General features: G+C 43.5%; 1 protein-coding gene across 3 annotated transcripts; it reads right to left on the bottom strand.

Annotated features, from left to right (window-relative positions):
• Window positions 1-649: 649 nt before the first annotated feature.
• Window positions 650-13,515, bottom strand: LOC142213950 (putative acidic leucine-rich nuclear phosphoprotein 32 family member C). Of its 3 annotated transcripts, none has more exons than XM_075282590.1 (7): window positions 13,326-13,515; window positions 11,670-11,816; window positions 10,313-10,435; window positions 8,921-9,110; window positions 7,197-7,273; window positions 4,395-4,454; window positions 650-2,286 (listed from the first exon to the last, which is right to left on the bottom strand). In XM_075282590.1, exons 1-7 carry the CDS (start codon window positions 13,377-13,379, stop codon window positions 2,218-2,220), a joined length of 720 nt encoding a protein of 239 aa, XP_075138691.1. In that variant the 5' UTR covers window positions 13,380-13,515; the 3' UTR covers window positions 650-2,217. The 3 variants fall into 3 exon arrangements, with proteins under 3 accessions (XP_075138691.1, XP_075138682.1, XP_075138699.1); XM_075282581.1 differs by having other exon boundaries at window positions 650-2,297; window positions 4,403-4,454; XM_075282598.1 differs by having other exon boundaries at window positions 7,197-7,267.
• Between the last annotated feature and the right edge of the window lie 8,951 nt (window positions 13,516-22,466).

Raw genomic sequence — 22,466 nt, 5'->3', positions numbered from 1 at the left:
CTGGAGACGCCTCAGTGCTGTTTGAGAACTGGGGACCACCCCCAGTACTGCAAGAGAAGTCATTTACATACCGACAAAAACCGGGATTTCTACGGAACGGAAGCGTGGAGAAGACATCTAAAGGTAGGAGAAGAATAGCCTTTCTTAAAGAGGACCTTTCATCAGATTGGGCACAGGCAGTTCTATATACTGCTGGAAAGCCTACAGTGCGTTGAATTCAGCGCATTATCCGCTTTCCCGATCTCTGCCTCGGGTAAAGCGCTATCGGTCCCAGTACCGTCGCGCTTTACAGTCAGAAGGGCATTTCTGACAGTTAGCCAGGGACGCCCTCCTGCCCAGCAGCGCCTATTGCGCTGTACAGTGTGAGCGGGGAGAAACACCCCCTCCCTCTGCTCACAGTGCTCGTCCATAGATGAGTATTATCAGGAGGGGAGGGGGCATTCCTCCCCGCTCCACAGTACAGTGCGATAGGCGCTGCTGGGCAGAAGGGCATCCCTGGCTAACTGTCAGAAACTCCCTTCTGACTAAAGCGCTACGGTACCGGGACCGATAGCGCTTTACCCGGGGCACAGATCGGGAAAGCCGACAGTGCACTGAATTCAGCGCACTGTCGGCTTTCCAGCAGTATATAGAACTGCCTGTGCCCAATCTGATGAAAGGTCCTCTTTAAGGCTATTCCTACATGTCAAGAAGGAGAGTAGGAGAGAACAAAACAAAACGCAAACAGAACACACCTGTAACTGAGTCCGTGTGGTTTCCACACGAATCATGCAGAGAGAAAAGTGCTGCTTGCATTACTTTCCTCTCCATGATTTGTGCAGACACCAAGAGGAAACCACACAGACCTCATTATAGTGAATGGGGTACATGTGGTTTGTTAGCTAACCGTTTAATGACTCCCGGAATATAGAACGCAGATGTAAACCAGGCTTTACATCTTTTTAGCAACAGAAACCTTACTGTTTGTTTAGTGATGGGCACCATATGGAATATAATTACTAAACTCTGTGAATGACAGGGCCCCCCGTTTAGGTTAAGATGGGGAGGGGGGGGGGGGGACCCGACTTGTTTCCTTTAACACAATCACATCCCTACAAAAACCTCAACATAACCAAGTAACACACATATTAAAAACCCCAACATTTTATTAAAAAGGCTTTCTGAAACTAAATACAAAAACATGGGTGTTCAATAGGTCAGAGATTCTTTATAAATTTGTAGTTTAAAGTGTTCTCCTCAATCCCAATTGGCCAAAAACCCTATGAGAAAGTGGGAAGATTCTCAAATGTCACTTTATGAAAACTTGCCCGTATCTTCAAAGTCCCTCATACTACAACACTAACAATAGCGGGAGCGAGTTGCAGAAGATCCCGACAAACTGAAAGGCTGCAGCTACCATAATAAGAAAACATTGGGGGTAAAATAAATTGAGCCAATTGTTGGCTACAAAGCTTATGACAATTGGCATCACCACCACAAGTTCAGGAGGTAGGGAATGTGTAGTAGGACTGGTAATTACAACATTAAATTCCAAATAAGGAATCAAAGTAGATGACGTTGATAACACTAAGACTGGGACTAACAGCTGTAATATAATCCAGTTAGCAACCATAGTGCTTGTTTAACTAAAAAGCATTGTAAATATAGACAATACACATGTGCTCTGGGACATATATTAAATTAATCAGCAACTTGAGGTGGTCAGGAAACCAAGTTGAAAACTTCTACAAGGTCATCTTTAAGTCTTATTGCCAAAAATACGCAAACTTTAGTTAATCATACATGAATTGGAAGATAAAGCAGGACACAGTAAGGCATGATTGAACACAAGAATGTAGGATATAGAGGGAGACTGTTTTAGGAATCCTCTTTTTTTTTTTTCTTATAAACACCCGTGCACCATTCAGAGGAACCACAGAACTTTCACAGAAAATTCCAGGGGGGGGGGGGATGGGGAAAGGTGGGAGATAAAAAGTTAGGAATTAGGGGACATTCTACAATCTGACTCTAAATAGGTCAGGCGGCCATCTGTTTAAATAAAGCGGCAAACAATTTCATTCAGACCATAAGTCATCTCTCAGCCCTAAATAGGGAAACAAAACAAAACACTTGAATAGGGTAGCCAACAGATGTATACAGTGGCTCAGCAGACACTGCCACATGAACTGGTGGCCAGCCCAGACAGTTCATAAAAAAGATCCAGTAGCCTTTTCAGTCTTATTCATCATCTTCCTCATCAAAATCTTCATCACCTTCATCTTCCAAATCCCTTTTCCGCTTCTCTCCCTGAGGAGTATCTGAATGTATAAGAAAACATAAGAGTTAGGCAAGCTATTTACTGTTCATAGCATATACAAGTCAAGGGAACATGTTACCTAGTCCCTTTTAACTCACAATTCGGAATTTTTAACTGAAAATTTGAATCTTTTCAGTGATAGATGAAGACCGTGCACAACACATGTTAAGGGAAGATGTGTACTGTGCTCTGTTTCAACAATACAGTTGACTCATTCCTAGCAAATTAAAGTAATTATACCCAGGGACAATTTCAACAGTTTGACCAAATCTGGTGATTTATACAGACCTGCTTCTGACACCCTTACTTAGCACAACATGGGCCAAAAGTAGTTGGCTCTGTGACTCATGTAGAGGCTGGGCACTGGTACTGCATATCAGCTTAGGGCTTGTTCACATCTGCACCCGGGGGTGTCAGCTTTCAGGTTTCTGTTTCCTGCCTGAAACTGGGCAGGAGACTGAAACCTGCAGGCATTTTTCAAACCCATTCAAATGAAAAGTATCTGGCTGAGTGCCAGTGAGAGTTTGCGCTCTCCACTGCGAACCCATTTATTTATTTTTTAACTGGACAAAGTCGGACATGCAGGACTCTGTATTAAAAAAATAAAAAATTTGATTACGCCGCGGAGAGCCCAAAACGCTCACGGTCTGACAGGTTTCCGTCTTCTGCATGCAGAAGATGGAAACCTCAGAATGGAGACCAGACGCTGGTATAAACCCAGAGTAAGCTCCATCTGACTTCAATGGGAGCTGAAGTACTGGTGATTGCTACTTTCATGGACCATAGCTAACTGCTTTCTATCCCTCTGTTGTGTGTAGCACAGATGTCAGAAGTGGTCCTATACAGCTTGTTTGGGCACTTGGCAGCACGCAGAATGAAAGGAGAGAGAGTTTGAAGAACAGATTTTGCTGGAGCTGGAATAGATTTCAGGTGCCATGTCTCATTTGCAGAGCCCCTACAATACCAAAACAATCCCTCCAGAAGAGACACCGTTTTGGAAACGACACCCCTCAAGGAATTTATTACAGTGTACAGTGAGCATTTTAATGCCTTCCCTCCACAGGCATTTTTTTTTTTTTGACTCCCCACTTCCCCAAAACTTATAACTTATTTTTCTGCTCTCAGAGCCATATGAGATCTTAATGTTTGCAGGGCCAATTTTTCTTCATGATGCTACCATTATTCTATATAGTGTACTGGAAAGGAGGGGAAAAGAAAAAGAAAAAAAAACCCCTAAAGTTTCAGAATGGGGTGAAGAGTGCATTTGTGCAACATTTTATGGCATTCACTGTGCAGCCAAAATGACAAGTCATCTGTTTTATGTTTCAGTACAATTCCAGGGATACTATATTGATATGGTTTTAATTACATTTTAACCATTAAAATCCAAAACTGCCAAATTTTTTCTTCTTCTTCTAAAAGTTGCCATATTCTAATACCTGTAATGTACGAGGATGCATAGGGAGTCTTTTTTTGCAGGACTCGTTTGTGCTTTTTAGTTCTACCATTCTGGGGAATTGCTATTGTTTTGATCACCTTCTTCAAATTTTTAACAGGAGGCAAAACAATGAAAGAGCAGCAGTTTGGCACTTTTGATTTTATATCCCCACTATTGTATTTACCGTACGGGAAAAATATTTGTATAGGTTTGAAGACTGGGGGTTTTCGGACACAGGGCTACTTAATTTGTGTTTCACAGTATTTAAGTACTTTTAAATGTGTTCTAGTTAGAGGTGAGGAAAAAAAAATGTGATATTAATTCTTATAGCTAGTTACAGTTTAGCTTTTCCTGGTAGAGGGATAATGTCCTATTGGTGCTGCCACAGTATAATGAACACTTCTGGTTGCACCATCTGCTAACCTCCTCTGTATTAATATAGTCTGCTGTGCACTTCTTCTGACCATTAAACAAGCAGTCAGGAGGAGCAGGTCCAACACTCTGGTGTACGCCTACATGACAAATCATTCACCCATTTGAGATGAGCAAATTCATAAATGTACATAAGCTTCCTGTAATGTGTTCTCTAGTCTCCTGAGTGGAGACTCAAATTAACAGACTCAAACACGAAAAGGGGGGGGGGGGGGGGGATAAAAACACCAACTTACCCTCATCATCCTCTTCCTCCTCTTCTCCCTCTTCCTCCTCCTCCACATCCTCCTATAAACAGAAAAAACAAAACAAAAACAAAAACAAAAAACAAAAAAAAAAAAAAAAACACACCTCATGATGAACAGACAGCAGATATCCCACAACAAGTGTTTGAACCCCACAGTGCAAACAAAACTGTGGGGTACAGGTTTGAACCTCCTATACAGAAAAATTTAGAAGCTGAATACATATCAAGTTACAATATTCTTAGGCCATATTCACACAACTTTCAAATAGATGAAAGGTTACCCATTCCAGGACATAGTGTCAATACACAAAAGGCTGTGTGAACTGAATTCACTGCTTCATATTGACTTTTAAAGCAGCTCGATCCCAAATAGCCAAAGCTTGATGCTCCCCATATCTTTATAGTCAATTTAACAACTTTCATTACATTTGTGCGTTTTTGAATACCGTATTTTACGGACTATAAGGCGCACTGGACTTTAAGGCGCATTGCCCATGAGCGCCTTATAGTCCGTCTCAGTTCATATATAAGGCGCACCGGACTATAAGGCGCAGTCCGGTGCGCATTATATGTTATTGAAAGCGGCGGCACGCAGACTTTGCCAGCGGCCGCTTAACCCCCCGCGTGCCAGTCGCTTCTATTGGAAGCGCTCGGCAGGCGAGGAGTTAAGGGGCTCTATCAGCAAAATCATGCTGATAGAGCCCAACCGTAAAAGTTATATTAAACTACCCCCCCCCCCCCCCGTTTTAACATAAAACCCTGAAACAGAATGTGGGGTGGGCGGGCATTCAGGCCTCCTCTTCCTCCGATGTTCCGTCCTCCTCCTCCGGCGCTCGTGAACTGATAATGGCCTGGGCGCATGCGCCGTAGCCGTAGTAGAAGCATTATGATGTTGCGCATGCGCTCAGGCCATTATCAGCTAGCGAGCGCCGGAGGAAGTGGTCAGGACATCGGAGGAAGAGGAGGCCTGAATGCCCGCCCGCCCACCCTGCACTGGTCGGTAAGTGTCACGTTCTGTTTCAGGGTTTTATTTTAAAACGGGGGGGGGGTAGTTTAATATAACTTAAGGGTGCATTCACACTACGGAACGCCGCCGTGACGGCAGGGCTGCTGGACACTTCCCATTCATTTCTATGGGAGCCGGCATGCGAGCGCTCCCCATAGAAATGAATGGACTGCTTTTTTCCATTCATTTCTATGGGGAGCGCTTGCATGCCGGCTCCCATAAAAATGAATGGGAAGTGTCCGGCAGCCCTGCTGTCACGCCGGCTTGTACGGCTGTGATACACGCCGGCGTTCCGTAGTGTGAATGCACCCTTACGGTGCCTTTTATGTATGTATGGAAGTGGCACGCAGACTTTGCCGCCGCTTCCATCCCTTATATAAGGCGCACCAGACTATAAGGCGCACTTACGATTTCTGAGGAAATCGTAGGTTTTTATGTGCACCTTATAGTCCGGAAAATACGGTAAGTGAACTTTCAAACCTGTATATGCAGATATCGGCGAAATTTGAAGGCAGCTTTTTGGCAATCTAAAAGGTAGCAACTTTTAAACTCTGCACCATAGGTCAATTTTATTGCAGACAAGTTTCTCTTTGACTAATGCGGATTACAAGTTTCCTGAAAGCAGCACCAGGGAGAGTTGCATACAGTGCCAAGACTGAAAAGTCTTAGCACCATTTGCAAATTCTGATTAGCAATAGCAACCACTGGAACCCTGCATTTCTTTGATTACCATCCACTTTGGTACATTGCAGTGAGCAACTGGCCAGCTTGTGATGAGCGTTTATGGGCTTAAAGGGGTTGTTCACTTTCAGACCAATATAGAGAAACAAATGTTATGGTTTGTATAATAAGCTTTACAATGTTCAAATATACTCTGTGACAATTCCTCAGTTTTCTAGATCTTTGCTTGCTGTCATTCATTCTGTTACTTCTAGTGGAAAAAACTGACCGTGGTCATGTGATGAGTACACAGGTGCTGCTCGTTACAGTCACAGCACAGTAATCAATTATCTGCCTGGAAATCAGCTGTGCACCTGTGTGCTCATCACATGACCATGGACCATAAATCACATGACCAGACCTATCCACGTGGTCAGACTTTTATCCATTAGAAGTAACAGAATGAATGACAGCAAGGAGATCAAGAAAACTGAGGAATTGATATAGAAAGCATATTGGAAAATTGTACAACTTATTATACAATCAACATTTGTTTCTCAAAATTGGTCTGAAAGTGGCCAATTACTGTAAAGGGTTAGTACACTTAAGCTGATGGCCTATCAAACTGCATGCTCAAGAATTTCATATCGATGACCTATACCTACAATAGGTCATAGATTGGCTGGGTGTGGGAATGTCAATCAATCAGCTGTTTGAAAAGACCGAAGCACTTGTCAACTTGTGAAGAGGAAGCAGTACTCTGGGCCATGAATATACAACAGTCAAGTGAACAAAACCGCTGCCATATCAAAAAGTCCCTATAGAATATCCTTTGCCTGTGCTTTTGTGCTGAAAAACATTCACAATATCTGCAGTGAGAAAATAAATAATGGAACTACACTGTACTGCCAAGAACAGCAACTCTTGCAGCAGCTGCTCATCAGAATGCCTTCAGACCACCACTTATCTAAAAAAGATAGCCCATCTTAAGACTAGGCCAGATAATTTATACAGGCCAAGACAAATCTACACACTACAGAATTATACAGTTTGTGTAACGAAGTTACTGAGAATTGAGATCAGACTGCATTTCACATCACGGTTACCAAAAACTGACCTCATCTACTCCATCCTCATCATCTTCATCAAGTTCATCTTCATCAAGTTCCTCCTCATCCTCATCCTCTTCTCCTTCTGCAAAAGGTTAACTTAAGTTACTCACAAGGAAGATAGCTTTAGATTCTCAGTTATTTCAAAGTCTATACAAGACAAGAACTTCAGGAAAATTGTTTCTTGCTAAAATGTGAATTTAACCACTTCAGTACCAGGCCAATTTGTGGTCCAGGACCAGACACATTTTAGGTTTAGTTTGTATGTGCGGTTTTGAGGGCTGTGACATTTTTCCCGTATGTCTCAATCAACTAATTTTTGCTTCTTTTTTCGGGGACACATGGCTATTTTTATGTTGTTTTTATTTTCAAATGTGTTTATTTTTTTATATCCAGGAAAATATAAACAAAATAGGAGGCAAATTGTCTGGTTTTCAATTTATCTATTTTTTTATTTTATTTAATAACAAAGTGTCACTGAAAAACTTTATAATAGTTTTTTCCTCTCCGTTACGGTAATTTTTATTTTGCATGGCTATAACCTTTAATTAGCGTATTAATTTTTTAAATTATTTTATTTACATTTAAAAAAAAAATAAAAAAATTTATTTTATTTTTTTTTCAGATTGTGTCCCCGTAAGGTGATGAGACCTTTGGGGACATCTGATCATTTTTAATTTTTTTTTTTACTGGAGGCTGATTTCTCCTATAACTGGGGCTGCTACATCTAACCCCAGATGCAGGAGGAATCCAGGCTCCTGCACACTGTATACACAGCTTACTGAGCTGATTTGGGGTCCTGTAGGACCCAGCAGCTCTTATAAGACTCTGCTCCCAGTGGATCACGTGACCACTGGGTCAGAGGGCAGCTGAATTATGGCAGCGTCCATAGCTGTGTATACAGTCCTCATTGAGCGCTGTCGATGGAGAAGACAGGGGAGGTAATAAATCTTCCCTGCCATCTCTCTGGGAGCTCCGGCTGAAGTTACAGCCGGCTCCCAGCTTCAGTAGCTGCACGATCTCTGTGCAGCTACTGTGTTCTAACTGGACGTACTGGTACGTCCTGTCAGAACTAGGCAACCACTATCCGGACGTATATAGTCTATGGGCAGTCCGGAAGTGGTTAATAGTCCAAAGCGAACAAAACACGTGAACAGTCATGTGTTTAATTCCTTGTCAACATCTAGTAGTACCCAAGATGCTGGAACTTTAACTATAGAAATTTCAGGAGCTATCCAAGTCTGACAGCAAGGGTCGCAATGGCAAGCCTCAAGTAAAATATAATACAAATACATGCATATACACACACATGAGCAAATGCCAGGGCCCCCAACATCCTGAGGGCCCATTGGGTACTGACTGCAGAGGAGGCAGCTGCCCTGGGCCCACCACGGCGCTGCCATTAAATACATCTTTTACTTTTATCTAGAGCAGTGTCTGCAGATCTAGCTGAGCTTTCTACAACTTTATTGTCTTGTCAACCTCAAGCCATGAGGCCTGCGGTGGACAAGACAACGAGAGCACGTCTAAGAAGCAGACGTTGCCTCAGCACAGATGAAGTCATAGTACACAGACATCATGCACAGGCAAGGGCTTGTAGCCATGTTCATCAGGATCACATAGGGTTTAGTTTTTTTTTTTTAAAGCACAGTTGTAGGTATGTTACTAGTATAAGAAATTGTTAGGATAAGCAGTCAGTTGCTAATTCTTGACAATGCAATATTTTACTTACCTTCCCCATTTTCCTCAGCATCCTCACCATCTGGCTCTGGATCTGAATCAGGTGCCTCTTGGTCATCAGCATCAAAACCATCAAGGTAAGTTAACTGGGGCAGCAAGGCAAATACACTCTCCCTGTAGTTGTTCAGCATGGTGACTTCACAGTTGAATAAATCTAAGCTCATGAGGTGATTTAGTTTTTTCTGAGAATGGCAGGGGGTGGAAGAAAAAAAAATGTTTTAGTAATTCAGGCATGTGCATTTGTTCCAGCAGCTAAAAACAAAAAAATCATGAGAATTGGTAAATTAATGGCAAATTCAAGAACAAGTATGGCTGTAATAGAAACTACCAAAAACATGGTAGGGTTGGGCGATTACCTAAATTCAAAAGTCACAGTTTGGAATCAATTAATGGCGATTATTTAGGTCAATTCCTTTTCTATGTTGTCTGAAGAAGCGTATAAGCAGTGGAGACTTGAGGCAAGTGGGGAGAAGGAGAAAAAAGAAAAAAAAAAAAGTTACTTACCTCTCCTGGGCTCTGACATGACACCCTGCTGTCTTCAGCACTTCTGACTGAAGCCAGGGACTACTGAGACCTGTGCCTCAGAAACACATGGTGTGATGCATAGACACAAATGTCATCACTTTACATCTCAGCACTCCCCAACAGTTAGAATCTTGTCTCTGGCGCATATTATATTATATATAATACACACTTCCCAACAAGTCAGCACTTTGTTTTGGTGCCTGATATCCAATTTAGGCTCAGTCAAGCAGGAGCAGACAAGAGATGAGATTTTGAAATCTGATACTGTCCACCTTTGACTGACAGTCCACCTGAGAGCCCAAATATATCACATCAAAATTAACTGCATCTAGAGTTAGTTCACCAATATCTGCAGAGCAACATCATTTAAAGGCCAAGAACTGGAGTTTGTAATAGTACCATGTGAATGCAGCTTAGAGGACCTAACACCTCTAAGAGAACACCTTAGGGCTCGTTCACATCTGCGCCCAGGTGTCCGTACTTGAGGTTTCCGTTTCCTGCCTAAAACAGAGGCAGGAGACAGAAACCTGCAGGAGTCTCTCTCACCCATTCATTTGAATGGGTGAGAGATGTCCGGCCGTGTGCGTTTTGCGCTCTCCGCCGCGAAACCGGGTTTTATAATCCGGACACAGAGTCGGACATGCAGTACTCTGTGTCCGGATAAAAAAAAATCCGGTTTCGCGGCGGAGAGCCTAAAACGCTCACCACCGCGCACGGCCGGACCCGGTCTGTGGTTTCCGTCTTCTGGCATGCAGAAGACGGAAACCATAGAACGGAGACCGTGAACGCAGGTGTGAACCTAGCGTAAGCAGGATTTAATTGTATAAATTAAAGAAAGTTAAAGTTCCTATATACTTACAAGTGGCTCCAGAGTGTTTATGTCCTTAATCTTGTTCCCACTGAGATTCAAGTGTGTTAAATTTGGAGTCTTCTCTGCAAGCACTTCCAGACCACCAGAAATTCGGTTATCGCTAAGTTCCAACTACAGAACACAATACAGATTTTACATAGTTATATATGTGCTAGATCTGATAATACTTAATAGCTAGTTATGGTACCCATGACCCTTTTTAATTAAGCAACCACATCCTGATCAATAAGTCTTTAGCAGTAGTAGAAGTCAACAATTTGCAGGGGGAAAAAGAAAAAAAAATTCTAACGATAGAATCCCTTTAAGCCGAACACGTAGGAATAGCCTAAAAGGCTATTCTTCTCCACACTGCCATTTGGTTTTCTTCTGTATGCAAATGAGTTCTCGCAGAACTGGGTGCATCCCCTGTGCTGCAAGAAACACTCCAGCAACTGCCTTTTCTTCTGGCACACCTCTCCACAATGTCTGCAGTACACTCGTGTAAGCAGCCACAAGAAAATGGCCGCAGACATGTGCAGTCAGCTCTACCCGATGGTAGAGCCAACTACGCATGCATGACATTTAAATTCAAAAGAAACCATCGAAAATGCCATTGTAGAGAAGTGTGCCAGAAGCTGTTGCTGGAGTGTTTTCTCGCAGCACCGGCTGGTGCATGGTTTGGGGTATAACAGTCCGTGGGGTCTCATCTTCCTCTTAGTTGGTGACAGCTGTGGGGGGGTGGGTGATTTGGGGTGTAACAGTCCGTGGGGTCTTTTGGGTGGTGGGTTTAATAGTCCATGGGGGGGGGGGGGGGGGGGGTGAAAACCTCAGGGACACTTTCTGATAATTCAGTGATGTTCCATTTCACCGCTTCTGAAAGTCTCCATTACTCTCCCCAACCCCCTATCCCCATCAATACTTCCCAGCCCTCCTGTGTCTGGGAACAGCTCCTCCCTTCTCAACCTCTGCTAGTAGTAGACATAATACCTTAGCGAGGGACATGGGAGGGGCTAGTATATGGGTATATGTAAGGGGGGTGGACTATGGCGTTTTAAGCGTTACACCTCATCCAAATTGTAGGTCAATTCCTAGACATCCCCTCTAATCTGTGTTTCATGTACAGAAATAAGAGTATTGGTAGCCCAGGACTGAATGTTATGTGGCAGCAGCCTAAAAACTGCATGTTTTTCCTTATTTTTAAATTTTAGTAAAGCCTAGAACATTTAATATGCATTTCAGTTTATCAGTTATGCCATCTGAAGATTGTAATGGTGCATCTTCCCCATTATCTTACACAAAGTTGTCAGTACATGTTATAACTTGAGTATGTTAAAGAAAGAAAGGAAACCCACACATTGTTACTTACCTTTCTTAATTTTTCAAGTTTTGGAAGATTAGCTACAGACAAGTTTATGTTTATCATACTTAAGAACTCTAAGTTCTCAAACTCCGATGTAAGACCAATAATTTTTCCATCATCTGAACGGCAGTTATCCAAAACCATTTCTTTAACCTGTGGCAAAAGATAATAATTTATCACATTGCATATACCTTGTCAGCTTTAAATAAAGAATTCTACACATAGTTCAAAGAGTTACTGTATTTGTGAAGTATCTGGTATACTGGAGCAAAAAACTGTCATTACACCAAGCATATTCAATAATGTAGTCTATCGAGTTTAATGAGATTCCTTTTTTATGGGATGGGCTGAAGTCAGAGCCCATTACCACACAACTAGTTTGTCCCAACTAACCCCAAACCCTAAATAGATGCTCTGGTTAAGAACTCAGCCCCATGTCAGGGTGGTTGCCATATTACACACTAGTCAACCCACACTAAGAATTCTTTACTCTCAAAGACATTTACCTGGGCCACAATTAAGTCTGTATGGGTGTTGTAAGGTAGAAATATAAAATCTTAACGAACAATTAACAAGCCAGCAGATTACCAATAAGGTCAAGTTTGCCTTGTATAAAGTTGGAACTCAGCTATGCAAAAACCATGTTAGGAACAGGTTTACATAGGGTACGCAAAGAAAACTAGTGTCACAATTAGGATATCACAAAAAAACACTTTGGTGCCAATCAGCATGGCAATTTAAGGCACACAGAAATGTGTCCTCTTCAAAAGTGCTCCACTAGTAGGACAAGGGTCACCTGTGAATTGTCAGATCTCAGTGATCAGACATTTATACTACATTGTGTTCACAGAAAGCCCCTTTAAATGTCTTAGCAACTTCACAGCCAAAGCAGTTACCTAGAAAAACAGAAAGCTGCAAAAAGAATATACAAGGGAAAACAAACGCAAGTCATCAAAGTCGCAAGAGAATCCACCAGTTTGAGAAGACCGCACTTGTCTTAAAGCTGTAATAAAATGCCATTGAAGCTAAGAGAAATGTAGAGAGGGGAGCCAGATCACTGTGACCATGCGGCTTGGAGGCAGTACACCCAGAAACAATGGTGACTTGTCCATCCATAACCCTCGTGGAGCCACCAAGTTCCTCATGTTAAGTAACGCACCACATGGGCTTTAAAAAAAAAAAAATATATTGATTAACTTTCTAGCAGCAGACTACATAGTCGCCGCCGTAACAGAACTGGAGCAAGGACTAGAAGATTTAGTTGCGATTAGAGACGCCGGCCGCGTGTAATGGAGGCAGCGCGCTGCCGCCTCGTGCGGAATCCGGCGCACCCTCGCCCACCAGCAGGTAACGAGTTTTATGGAGTCCTGCAACACGCTGCACTATGGAACAACGTTGCCTTAGTCTCTGCAGCTACACATAGCAGAATGCCCCAAAACACAGCACCGCCGCACAGGACTCGGCCTACAGGACGGCTACCACAGAGTTTACGGCCAACCACGTGTTTAGGGAAGTAATAATGGGGACACACTATGCTCCCACAAGCACTAACATCCCGCAGAATAGGCTCGCCATTTAGCAACACCACATGCTCCTCTCAGCGGCTGTTTACATAAGCTAGAAATACACCGTACCGAGGGCATGGAACGCGAAGCCACTTACCTCCGCTGCTTTCCGGTTCCTCAGCTCCAAGGTGAGTCTCTTCTTCATGTCCATTTTGCAAAGAAAAGTTGAAACAAGACCGCAACAACTTCCTAAAACGAAGAAATATTTTTAAAAGACGCTACTGTGCTTCTCTTTATATAGGAACGGCGCCAAAGACACAAAGGAGGGGTTTGGTTATTGGGTGGGAGTATGTGGCGCGATCTTGTGACTGACATCTATGGGTCGGGCTTGGTACTGCACTCCCACCGCAAACAGCCTATGGCTGAAAACAAGGAAAACTTTATTGACAAACGAACTCGAAGTATAGACGTGTGAGACGCCTTACAACGCCATTATGGGCAAAGAAACTCCAAATGGCGATGGAAGGCATGGGGCAAAAATAACTGAATTGGACTGATCCTTGTACGTCGCGATAGGAAGCCAATAACGTTTGTGAACGATACCTCACTGTTGCTGCTGTTTGCACCGTCATAGTTATGAACGCTATGCAGCCCCCTCATACGCGGCTCACTGTGCACGCTCCGGTTGTTTTTCACGTGTTTCCAATTATTAGCCTCTATTTTAGTCAGCGCTGTGACTCCCGCCCATTCCAGCGCGTCACCATTGAACTGAGGATCTGCTAGAGAAGGAACACATGTGCGCCTTCCTTAAGATAATATAATATAATATACAATTGCAATGTACTTTTATTTTTTCTGTTAAAGGAATAGCGGAAAATCGGCCTATCAACATGGCGATAAGGCTAGGCTTCCCATCTCACGTGTCTTCCCTAGAGGGTCTACTAAAGGGATCCTCGCGTGTTATATGAGGCAATTGGACAATAAAAAGTTAGAAACATTGTTGTTAACAGATATATACAATGTTATAAAGCCTCTAGTCTAGGAAGCATAGGTATTTACCTCACAGGCGGTTATATAGTTCCCACTCACTGACGGCAGGTACCATACATGGAGAAAGGGAGGTGCAAAAATATACACTTATTAAAATGTAACCAACCAGTGATCCGGAAGGTCTTATTTGCCATATGAATTGTCATATTAAAGAAAAGTTACATTTTAGTTATATCTAAAGTTTTACCACCACTCTCTATGTATCATGTCATTTTTATTTTTTTAAAGCAGTTTTAACTGCAGCCAACCTCACCATATCAGTATGTCCTTAAGTGCAGTGGTGAACCTAGTCTCTCTGCTGCCTGAGGCGGGACGGACCATCAAAGGACACCCCCCCCCCCCGTGCGCATATCACATCGAAAGCAATAGTTTTTCCCTATTGCTTTCAATGTGATATTCGGGGGGGGGGGGGGGGGTGTCTTTTCATTTCTCATTCATTTCTATGGGGAGTGCACGTATGTCAGATGTTTGATTTGATTTAGAAAGCAATGGGATCTGTTTTAATGCCGCTGATTCGGAACGTGTTACACGTTCAGAATCAGTGCGCGTATACTCCGTGTGAAGGGGCCCTTTCATGGGTTTGGGTAAAGGCAGTTTTATATACTGCTGGAAAGCCGATAGTGCGCTGAATTCAGCACAGTGTCGGCTTTCACAATCTGTGCCCCGGGTAAAGAGCTATCGGTGCCGATACCGTAGCTCTTCACAGGTTTTGGGCCTATATGGTAATATCCCAGACCATGTGATGTCTGGGCATTACCATATAGGCCCGAAGCCAGCTAGGATTAACATCGGATCCCAGAGAGGTAAGTAACAGTGTTTATTATGTTCCCTCACCTCCCCTGGGGCTCCGATTATCTCAAAAGACTCCCCCGAGTATAATAATAGCGGCAGTGGGTTGCGGCCTGGCCCGAGCCTATTCACTGCCGGCCTCCGCGGCCTATAGTACAAGGGGAAGCGGGGGCGGCAGTGAGCAGGTCCGGGGAGTTTGGTAAATAGGCCGCTACTTGCTGGAGATACTCCAGCAGGTAGTGGGCTATTATAAAACAAAAAAAAAAAGTATTATACTTACCAATCTCGCTGCTGCTCCCGCTGCCTCCATGATCCTCTTCTCTCAGCAGTCAGACGTCTACGTATCAGCGTAGGTGGCGTGATGACGCCGCCTACGCTGATACGTAGACATCTGAACCAGCACAAGGAGAGCAGCAGCTCTCCTGCGCTGGTTCAAAGAAAAAAAAAAGTTTAAAAAAAAAAAAAAATCGCCCGGGCCTCCGCCGCCCGAGACGGGCGCCTCACCTCTAATGAGGATTGCTGCTTAGGGGGCATTCACACGGAGGAAGTTGGCACTGATTCTGGCACGATAACTTTATTGAGAGACAGACCATATACGGTTCTATGTATCCTTCACACTATTCCCATTCAAAATTATCCTCATTTTGCTTATAGGTCCAATATGATCCACATTTCGTGGACCAACAGAGCACAAAGCAAGACAGACCTACTATAGCCGCTATGTTAAATCTCAAGGGATAATATATACACAATACGTGGAGAGAGGGAAGGATCATAGGATACACCTGAAACAGAATGTGCCAGCCAAGGTACCTCTAACCCTTTGTTTATTCTGCATAAAAATGAAGGGGAAAATATATGTTGGGGATCTGAATTCACACCTTGTATGAACCTTGTGTAAGCCGATGGCTGGTCAGGTAATGGAGGGGGTGTACATCTCACCCAGACTACTAAGGTGGGTGAGATGAGAAAACTCCAGAAAGAATGTTTGTTCTCAGCAGACAACTTTTGTCTGCTGAGAATTTTGGTAAATGCTCAGTATTGGGCTGGATTTTTAGGAATGGCAGGTAGGTTGGTAGTGGGACCTGTCATTCCACCCCCCTCCAGTTCACATTTTGGGGATGTTCCAGTAGCGACTCAGCTGCAGAGAATCTGCTCATAAAGGGAGCTTAAGAAGCCAGCTCCAGCAGCAGACTTTGGGCAGAGCCAAAGAAAGGTCATATTTTTGGAGCTGTGTCCTGAGTGATTCAACTGGTTTTTGGATTTCTGGTATTCTAGGTGAGGTGACCTATGTTTAGTTAGAGCCTAGCCGGGCAGGTATTTATTTTTGTATTATTTCCTTTTGTTGCTGCACTATATTTTTGAGTGAAAATAAAACTCTACCTTTGTTTTGGACTAAAGAAACTGGACTTTTGTGTCTATGGGGGTCCCCATGCGGGCTACCCCAGACTGAATACCAGCGCAGATGTGAACGAGGCCATAATTGTCTAAGATGCCAGGAGTTCCTGCCTCCCCATGGAACTGTTGTGCCATACTGCAAGGTTGTATGCTTATCTAATAGTATCCCTAGGTGACCACCAGTTATAGTTTTATTATACCGTACAATTGTTCTATCGTTAGTGCCTCTGTGCAGGCAAAACTGGTTGCATGCAGCTACCAGTATTTGTAGTCATGTTTTTAGTGTGTGATTAAAGCATCATACGTCCCTTTTCCACAGTTTATTACTGGATTGCCTAAACTCATCTTCGGCCTCTTTTTTTTTTTTTTATTTAAAGTAGGTTTTATTTTTTTATTTTTTTTCAATGCTAATTAATTGCCAATTAGTTGCTGAAAGTGTAAAGCAAACAAAAATGTACATGCACCTTCCAAAAATAAGAGTTCAGCATGTGCAGAGTTCATCCATATCACAAAGGCCTACACGTGTATGCACATATCTTCATAAAGGCACCAGAACTGGAAGGAACAAATATTTAACCCCTTCCCGCCGATGGCATTTTTTGATTTTCGTTTTTCGTTTTTGACTACCCTCCTTCTAAACCCCATAACTTTTTTATTTCTCCGCTCCCAGAGCCATATGAGGTCTTAATTTTTGCGGGACAAATTTTTCTTCATGATGCCACCATTAACTATTCTATATAATGTACTGGGAAGCAGGAAAAAAATTCAGAATGGGGTGGATTTGAAGAAAAAATGCATTTCTGCAACTTTCTTACGGGCTTTGGTTTTACGGCGTTCACTGTGCAGCCAAAATGACATGTCCCCTATATTCTGTGTTTCGGTACGGTTCCAGGGATACCAAATTTATATGGTTTTATTTACATTTTGACCCCTTAACCACTTCCGGACCGCCCATAGACTATATACGTCCGGGAAGTGGTTGCCTAGTTCTGACAGGACGTACCTGTACGTCCATCAGAACACAGCAGCTGCACGTAGATCGTGTAGCTTCTTTCACTAGGAGCCAGCTGTAACTTCAGCCGGAGCTCCCAGAGAGATAGCAGGGAAGATTTATTACCTCCTCTGCTATCTCGATCGCTGTGTATACAGAGCTCAATGAGCGCTGTATACACGGCTATGGACGCAGCCATAAATCAGCTGCCCTCTGACCCGGCAGACACGTGATCCGCCGGGAGCAGTGTCCTGCCAGAGCTGCTGGGTCCTACAGGACCCAGATCAGCTCTGCATACTGTGTATACAGCGTGCAGGAGGCTGTATTCTTCCTGTAACTGAGGTTAAATGTACCAGCCCCAGTTATAGGAGAAATCAGCCTCAAGTACAAAAAAAAAAAGTGATCAGATGTCCCCAAAGGTCTCTTATCACCTTATGGGGACACAATCTGGAAAAAAAATAAAATAACAATATAATAAAAAAGTTTAAAAAAAAATGTAAATAAAATAATAATAAAAATAAATAATTCGCTAATAAAACGCTGTTATTAAAGGTTATAGCCCTGCCCCCGACGACACCATACAAAATAAAAATTACCGTAACGGAGAGGAAAAACTATTTTATAAAGATTTTCAGTGACACTTTGTGTTATTAAATAAAAAAAAATATATAAATTGAAAACCAGACACAATTTCCCTCCTATTTTGTTTATATTTTCCTGGATATACAAAGAATTAAAACACATTTGAAAATAAAAATAACAAACATAAAGCCCTATGTGTCCCCGAAAAAAGATGAAAAAATTAGTTGACTAAGACATACGAGAAAAATTTTACAGACCTCAAAACCGCACATACATAATAAACCTAAAATGTGTCTGGTCCTGGACTACAAATTGGCCCGGTACTGAAGTGGTTAAAAAAAAATCCAAAACTGTGTTAAAAAAATTTTCTTCTAAAAGTCGCCATATTCCGACGGCCGTAGCTATTTTATACGTACGTGTACGGGGATGCATAGGGCGTCTTTTTTTGCGGGGCCGGGTGTACTTTTTAGCTCTACCATTTTCGGGAAATGTTATTGCTTTGATCACTTTTTATTCAAATTTTCAAATATTATCAGAATCAAAACAGTGAAAAAACGGCGGTTTGGCACTTTTGACTATTTTTCCCGCTACGGCGTTTACCGAACAGGAAAAATATTTTTATAGATTTGTAGAGCGGGCGATTTCGGACGTGGGGATACCTAACATGTATATGTTTCACAGTTTTAAAGAGGACCTTTCACCACTTTTGGGCACATGCAGTGTTATATACTGCCAGAAAGCCGACAGTGCGCTGAGTTCAGTGCACTGTCGGCTTTCCCGATCTGTTCCTGGTGTAAAGAGCTTACGGTGCCAGTACCGTAGTGCTCTATGGTCAGAAGGGCGTTTCTGACCATTAGCCAGAGACGTCCTTCTGCCTCGCGGCGCCAATCGCGCTGTGCTGTGGAGCGGGGAGGAACGCCCCGGCATGAGCAGAGCTTGCCGTATACGCCGGCACTCCCCATTCACTTCAATGGGACTGCACGGAGTGAAAGAAGCAGCCCATTCATTTCTATGGGGAGCGCTCGTATCCCCGCTCCCATAGAAATGAATGGAGCTGCTTTAGACGCCGCTTATTCTGAACGTGTTTTACGTTCAGAATAAGCTAGCGTTTACTCAGTGTGAATGCACCCTAAGACTGAAACATTTTTTATGCCTGGTATAGAAGACCTAGGACCTACGATTAGGTTCATCAATCTAACCTATGAAAATAAACTAGCCACAGAGACTCGGTATGCAGGCAGAAATGAATGGTTGGAGTGGATGTGGTATACAGCAAGACAGAAAGTAAATTGTATAGTCATTCAGTCTGGATAATGACCAGGAAGGACTGCAATGCATTTTACAGCTGTATAACAAATCTTGTTCTTTCTAGTGAAAAATGTAAAACACTCTTCTTATTGTGTCCTCCAGTACAGAATGGATATGTATCCCCACTGGTTGCAGCCTATGTAGGTAACTACACTTGTTTGGTTCAAAGGATAAGTATGTACATAAATTTGATAATACCTATTGTTAGAGTACAATAAAGATCTCAGACTCATTACAACATTTTCAGAAGAATGGGTCACAAATCATGAACAAGCAAGAGCAGATATTTGATGGTTGTGTGGTGATAAGAAATTGAGGCCTAGACTCCCCCAAAATGGAAGGGTGAGTGTGCCTTGGTTCAAATCATAATGCCCTTCCACCTGTTCTCATATGCAGAATGGGATAAGATGTTTGAAGAAGATTCTCAGGCGTGGTATGGAACCAAAAGAGAGGCCCCCAAAGGATCTTTTGATGAAATAGTAGTTGAACAGAATTCCGAAAGAATTTAAGACACGTAACCAGATTGCTGTGGGGTATGAGTCTTTTCTCATGTGGTAGATAACAATAAATAAGAATGTTGATTGGATAAATCTATATATATATATAAAACTCAAAATCTGTAGTAGTCTACCCTATACAAATCCACAGTTCTCGCCCGATTTGAGTGAAATATGGCACACCCCCTCTCCACCCGCAGAAGCAGAATACTGCGCATGTTACATCTCGCTAGCATCCCCCCATCATGAGATTGGGGCCCCTGAAGTTAAGCCCTATGCATATAATGGGGGAAAGTGAAAGCGCTGAGGGGAAAACAACAGTTGTGACTGACAGGGACGGATTATAGCGACGGCACAAAAGAGTTGCTGCTAAAGGGGCCGCACCACCACACACAACACAACACCATATAAACATCACACACTAACCCACAAGCACAACATCATACAAATACCACAACACACCACACAAACACCAGAGCACTCTAGACACACACAACACAAACACCACCCCACAAATACCACAACACCACCCCATAAATACCACATGCACACCACACACACGCAAACACACTCGGATGGATGCACACTATACACATGGAAGAACCAGAGCACACACAACTACTGCACACATGGACACTTGCATTGCACATTGCAAACACATGGATCACACTCGCACATACACATACATGGACGACATACATGCATGCACACACAGGTACATACCCATGGATCACACACATGCACAGACACACATACATGCACGCACTGACAAAACACGTCTGGTATCCTTAGTGGCTGCTTGCACACTACAGTATTTTTCACAGGCATCCGTGCCATGGATTTGGTGGTTCCATAGACTTCTTTGTGCACAAAGCTGTGAATTTTGCAGCTCTATAGAAGTTTATGGAGATGTAGTATCCACGGCCCAGAGACCCGTGAAAAATCCTGTAGTGTGCAAGCAGCCTTTCTGAGCAGTAATATTGGTCAGGCGACAACTGCCTCATAGTAAGATTGTCATTATTACTCACTATACAGGGAGCTTTCATCACTGGAGCTGCTGAGGTAAAGTGAAAGCTGAGCGCTGATTGGTTGCTATGGGCAACTCCACAAGTCTGCCGGTGAGGCGGTTTTCATTACTGAGATGTCAGTTCAGGTCATAGTATGGGTCCATTCACACGGAGGAAAATGGCGCTGTATTTGGCGTTGAATTTTCAGCTAGCGGAAAATTACGCGAGTGGGAAAAAAAAGCTAGCAGAGCCCATTGAAATCAACGGGAGGCTTTTTTTCAGCTCTGAAAATTCAGCGCCAAATACAGTGTCATTTTCCTCCGTGTGAATGGACCCTTAACCACTTCCGGACCGCCCATAGACTATATACGTCCGGGAAGTGGTTGTCTAGTTCTGCCAGGACGTACCTGTACGTCCATCAGAACACAGCAGCTGCACGGACATCGTGTAGCTGCTTTCAATAGGAGCCGGCTGTAACTTCAGCCGGAGCTCCCAGAGAGAAGACAGGGAAGATTTATTACCTCCCCTGCCTTCTCGATCGCTGTGTATATAGAGCTCAATGAGCGCTGTATACACAGCTATGGACGCAGCCATAAATCAGCTGCCCTCTAACCCGGCAGACACATGATCTGCCGGGAGCAGTGTCCTGCCAGAGCTTCTGGGTCCTACAGGAATCAGATCAGCTCTGCATACTGTGTATACAGTGTGCAGGAGTCTGTATTCCTCCTGTAACTGAGGTTCAATGTAGCAGCCCCAGTTATAGGAGAAATCAGCCTCACTAACAAAAAAAAAAAGTGATCAGATGTCCCCAAAGGTCTCTTAGCACCTTATGGGGACACAATCTGGAAAAAAAATTAAATAAAAATATAATAAAAAAGTTTTTAAAAAATGTAAATAAAATAATAATAAAAAATAAAGGTACTATTCCGTTATCGGGCCAGCAGCAGCGCATTTCAGCACCAGCTTTCGGGACAGCAGTTCAGTTCAGCAGCGGGAATTACAATGACATCCGAGGACTGCTGGCCCGATGCTTGTGCCCAGTAGCCAGTACATCAATGACCCCCCCTCCATCTCCTCCTCCTTCCAGTGCTGCCCCCCAGCTCTCCTTACATCTACCCCGTACCCTCTCCCCGCCACATGACTAAGCCGATGCTGGCCCGATGATAGAGGCCGTGCTTGTGTGTAGTAGGCAGTACATCGATCGATGCCCTCATCCTCCTCTTCCTTCCAGTGCTGCCCCCCAGCTCTTCTTACATCTGCCCCGTACCCTCTCCCTGTAATAGGCCTCACCGTAAATCTTGAGCAATGAATGCTACTAGATAGCCGCCGGACGCTGCAGAAAGTTTGTCCCTCCGGCTCGCTGTAGCTCACCGTTCCTATAGTCGGCGTGTTTCTTGTCAGGGCCTGGATTGAGCCCCGGTGTCTTTCCTTTCGGTCTCGGTACTAGCGCTGAGGTGAGGCCTAGTCGTGTGGCGGGGAGAGGGTACGGGGAAGATGTAAGGAGAGCTGGGGGGCAGCACTGGCAGGAGGAGAAGGATGGGGGAGGGGGGTCATCGATGTACTGGTTACTGGGCACAAGCATCGGGCCAGCAGTCCTCGGATGTCATTGTAATTCCCGCTGCTGAACTGCTGTCCCGAAAGCTGCTGCTGAACTGCGCTGCTGCTGGCCCGATAAC

The sequence above is a fragment of the Leptodactylus fuscus genome, chromosome 1 (assembly GCF_031893055.1).
Source record: "Leptodactylus fuscus isolate aLepFus1 chromosome 1, aLepFus1.hap2, whole genome shotgun sequence".
Taxonomy (NCBI): Eukaryota; Metazoa; Chordata; class Amphibia; order Anura; family Leptodactylidae; genus Leptodactylus; species Leptodactylus fuscus.
This window is presented reverse-complemented; position numbering and strand designations above follow the sequence as displayed.

Coding starts and splice junctions, on each gene's coding strand:
- LOC142213950 (XM_075282581.1), bottom strand. CDS start 13,379: ATGGACATGAAGAAGAGACTCACCTTGGAGCTGAGGAACCGGAAAGCA. Junction 11,817..13,325: donor GGAACCGGAAAGCAGCGGAG/GTAAGTGGCTTC, acceptor CTTTTGCCACAG/GTTAAAGAAATGGTTTTGGA. Junction 2,298..4,402: donor GGAGGAAGAGGATGATGAGG/GTAAGTTGGTGT, acceptor TTATACATTCAG/ATACTCCTCAGGGAGAGAAG.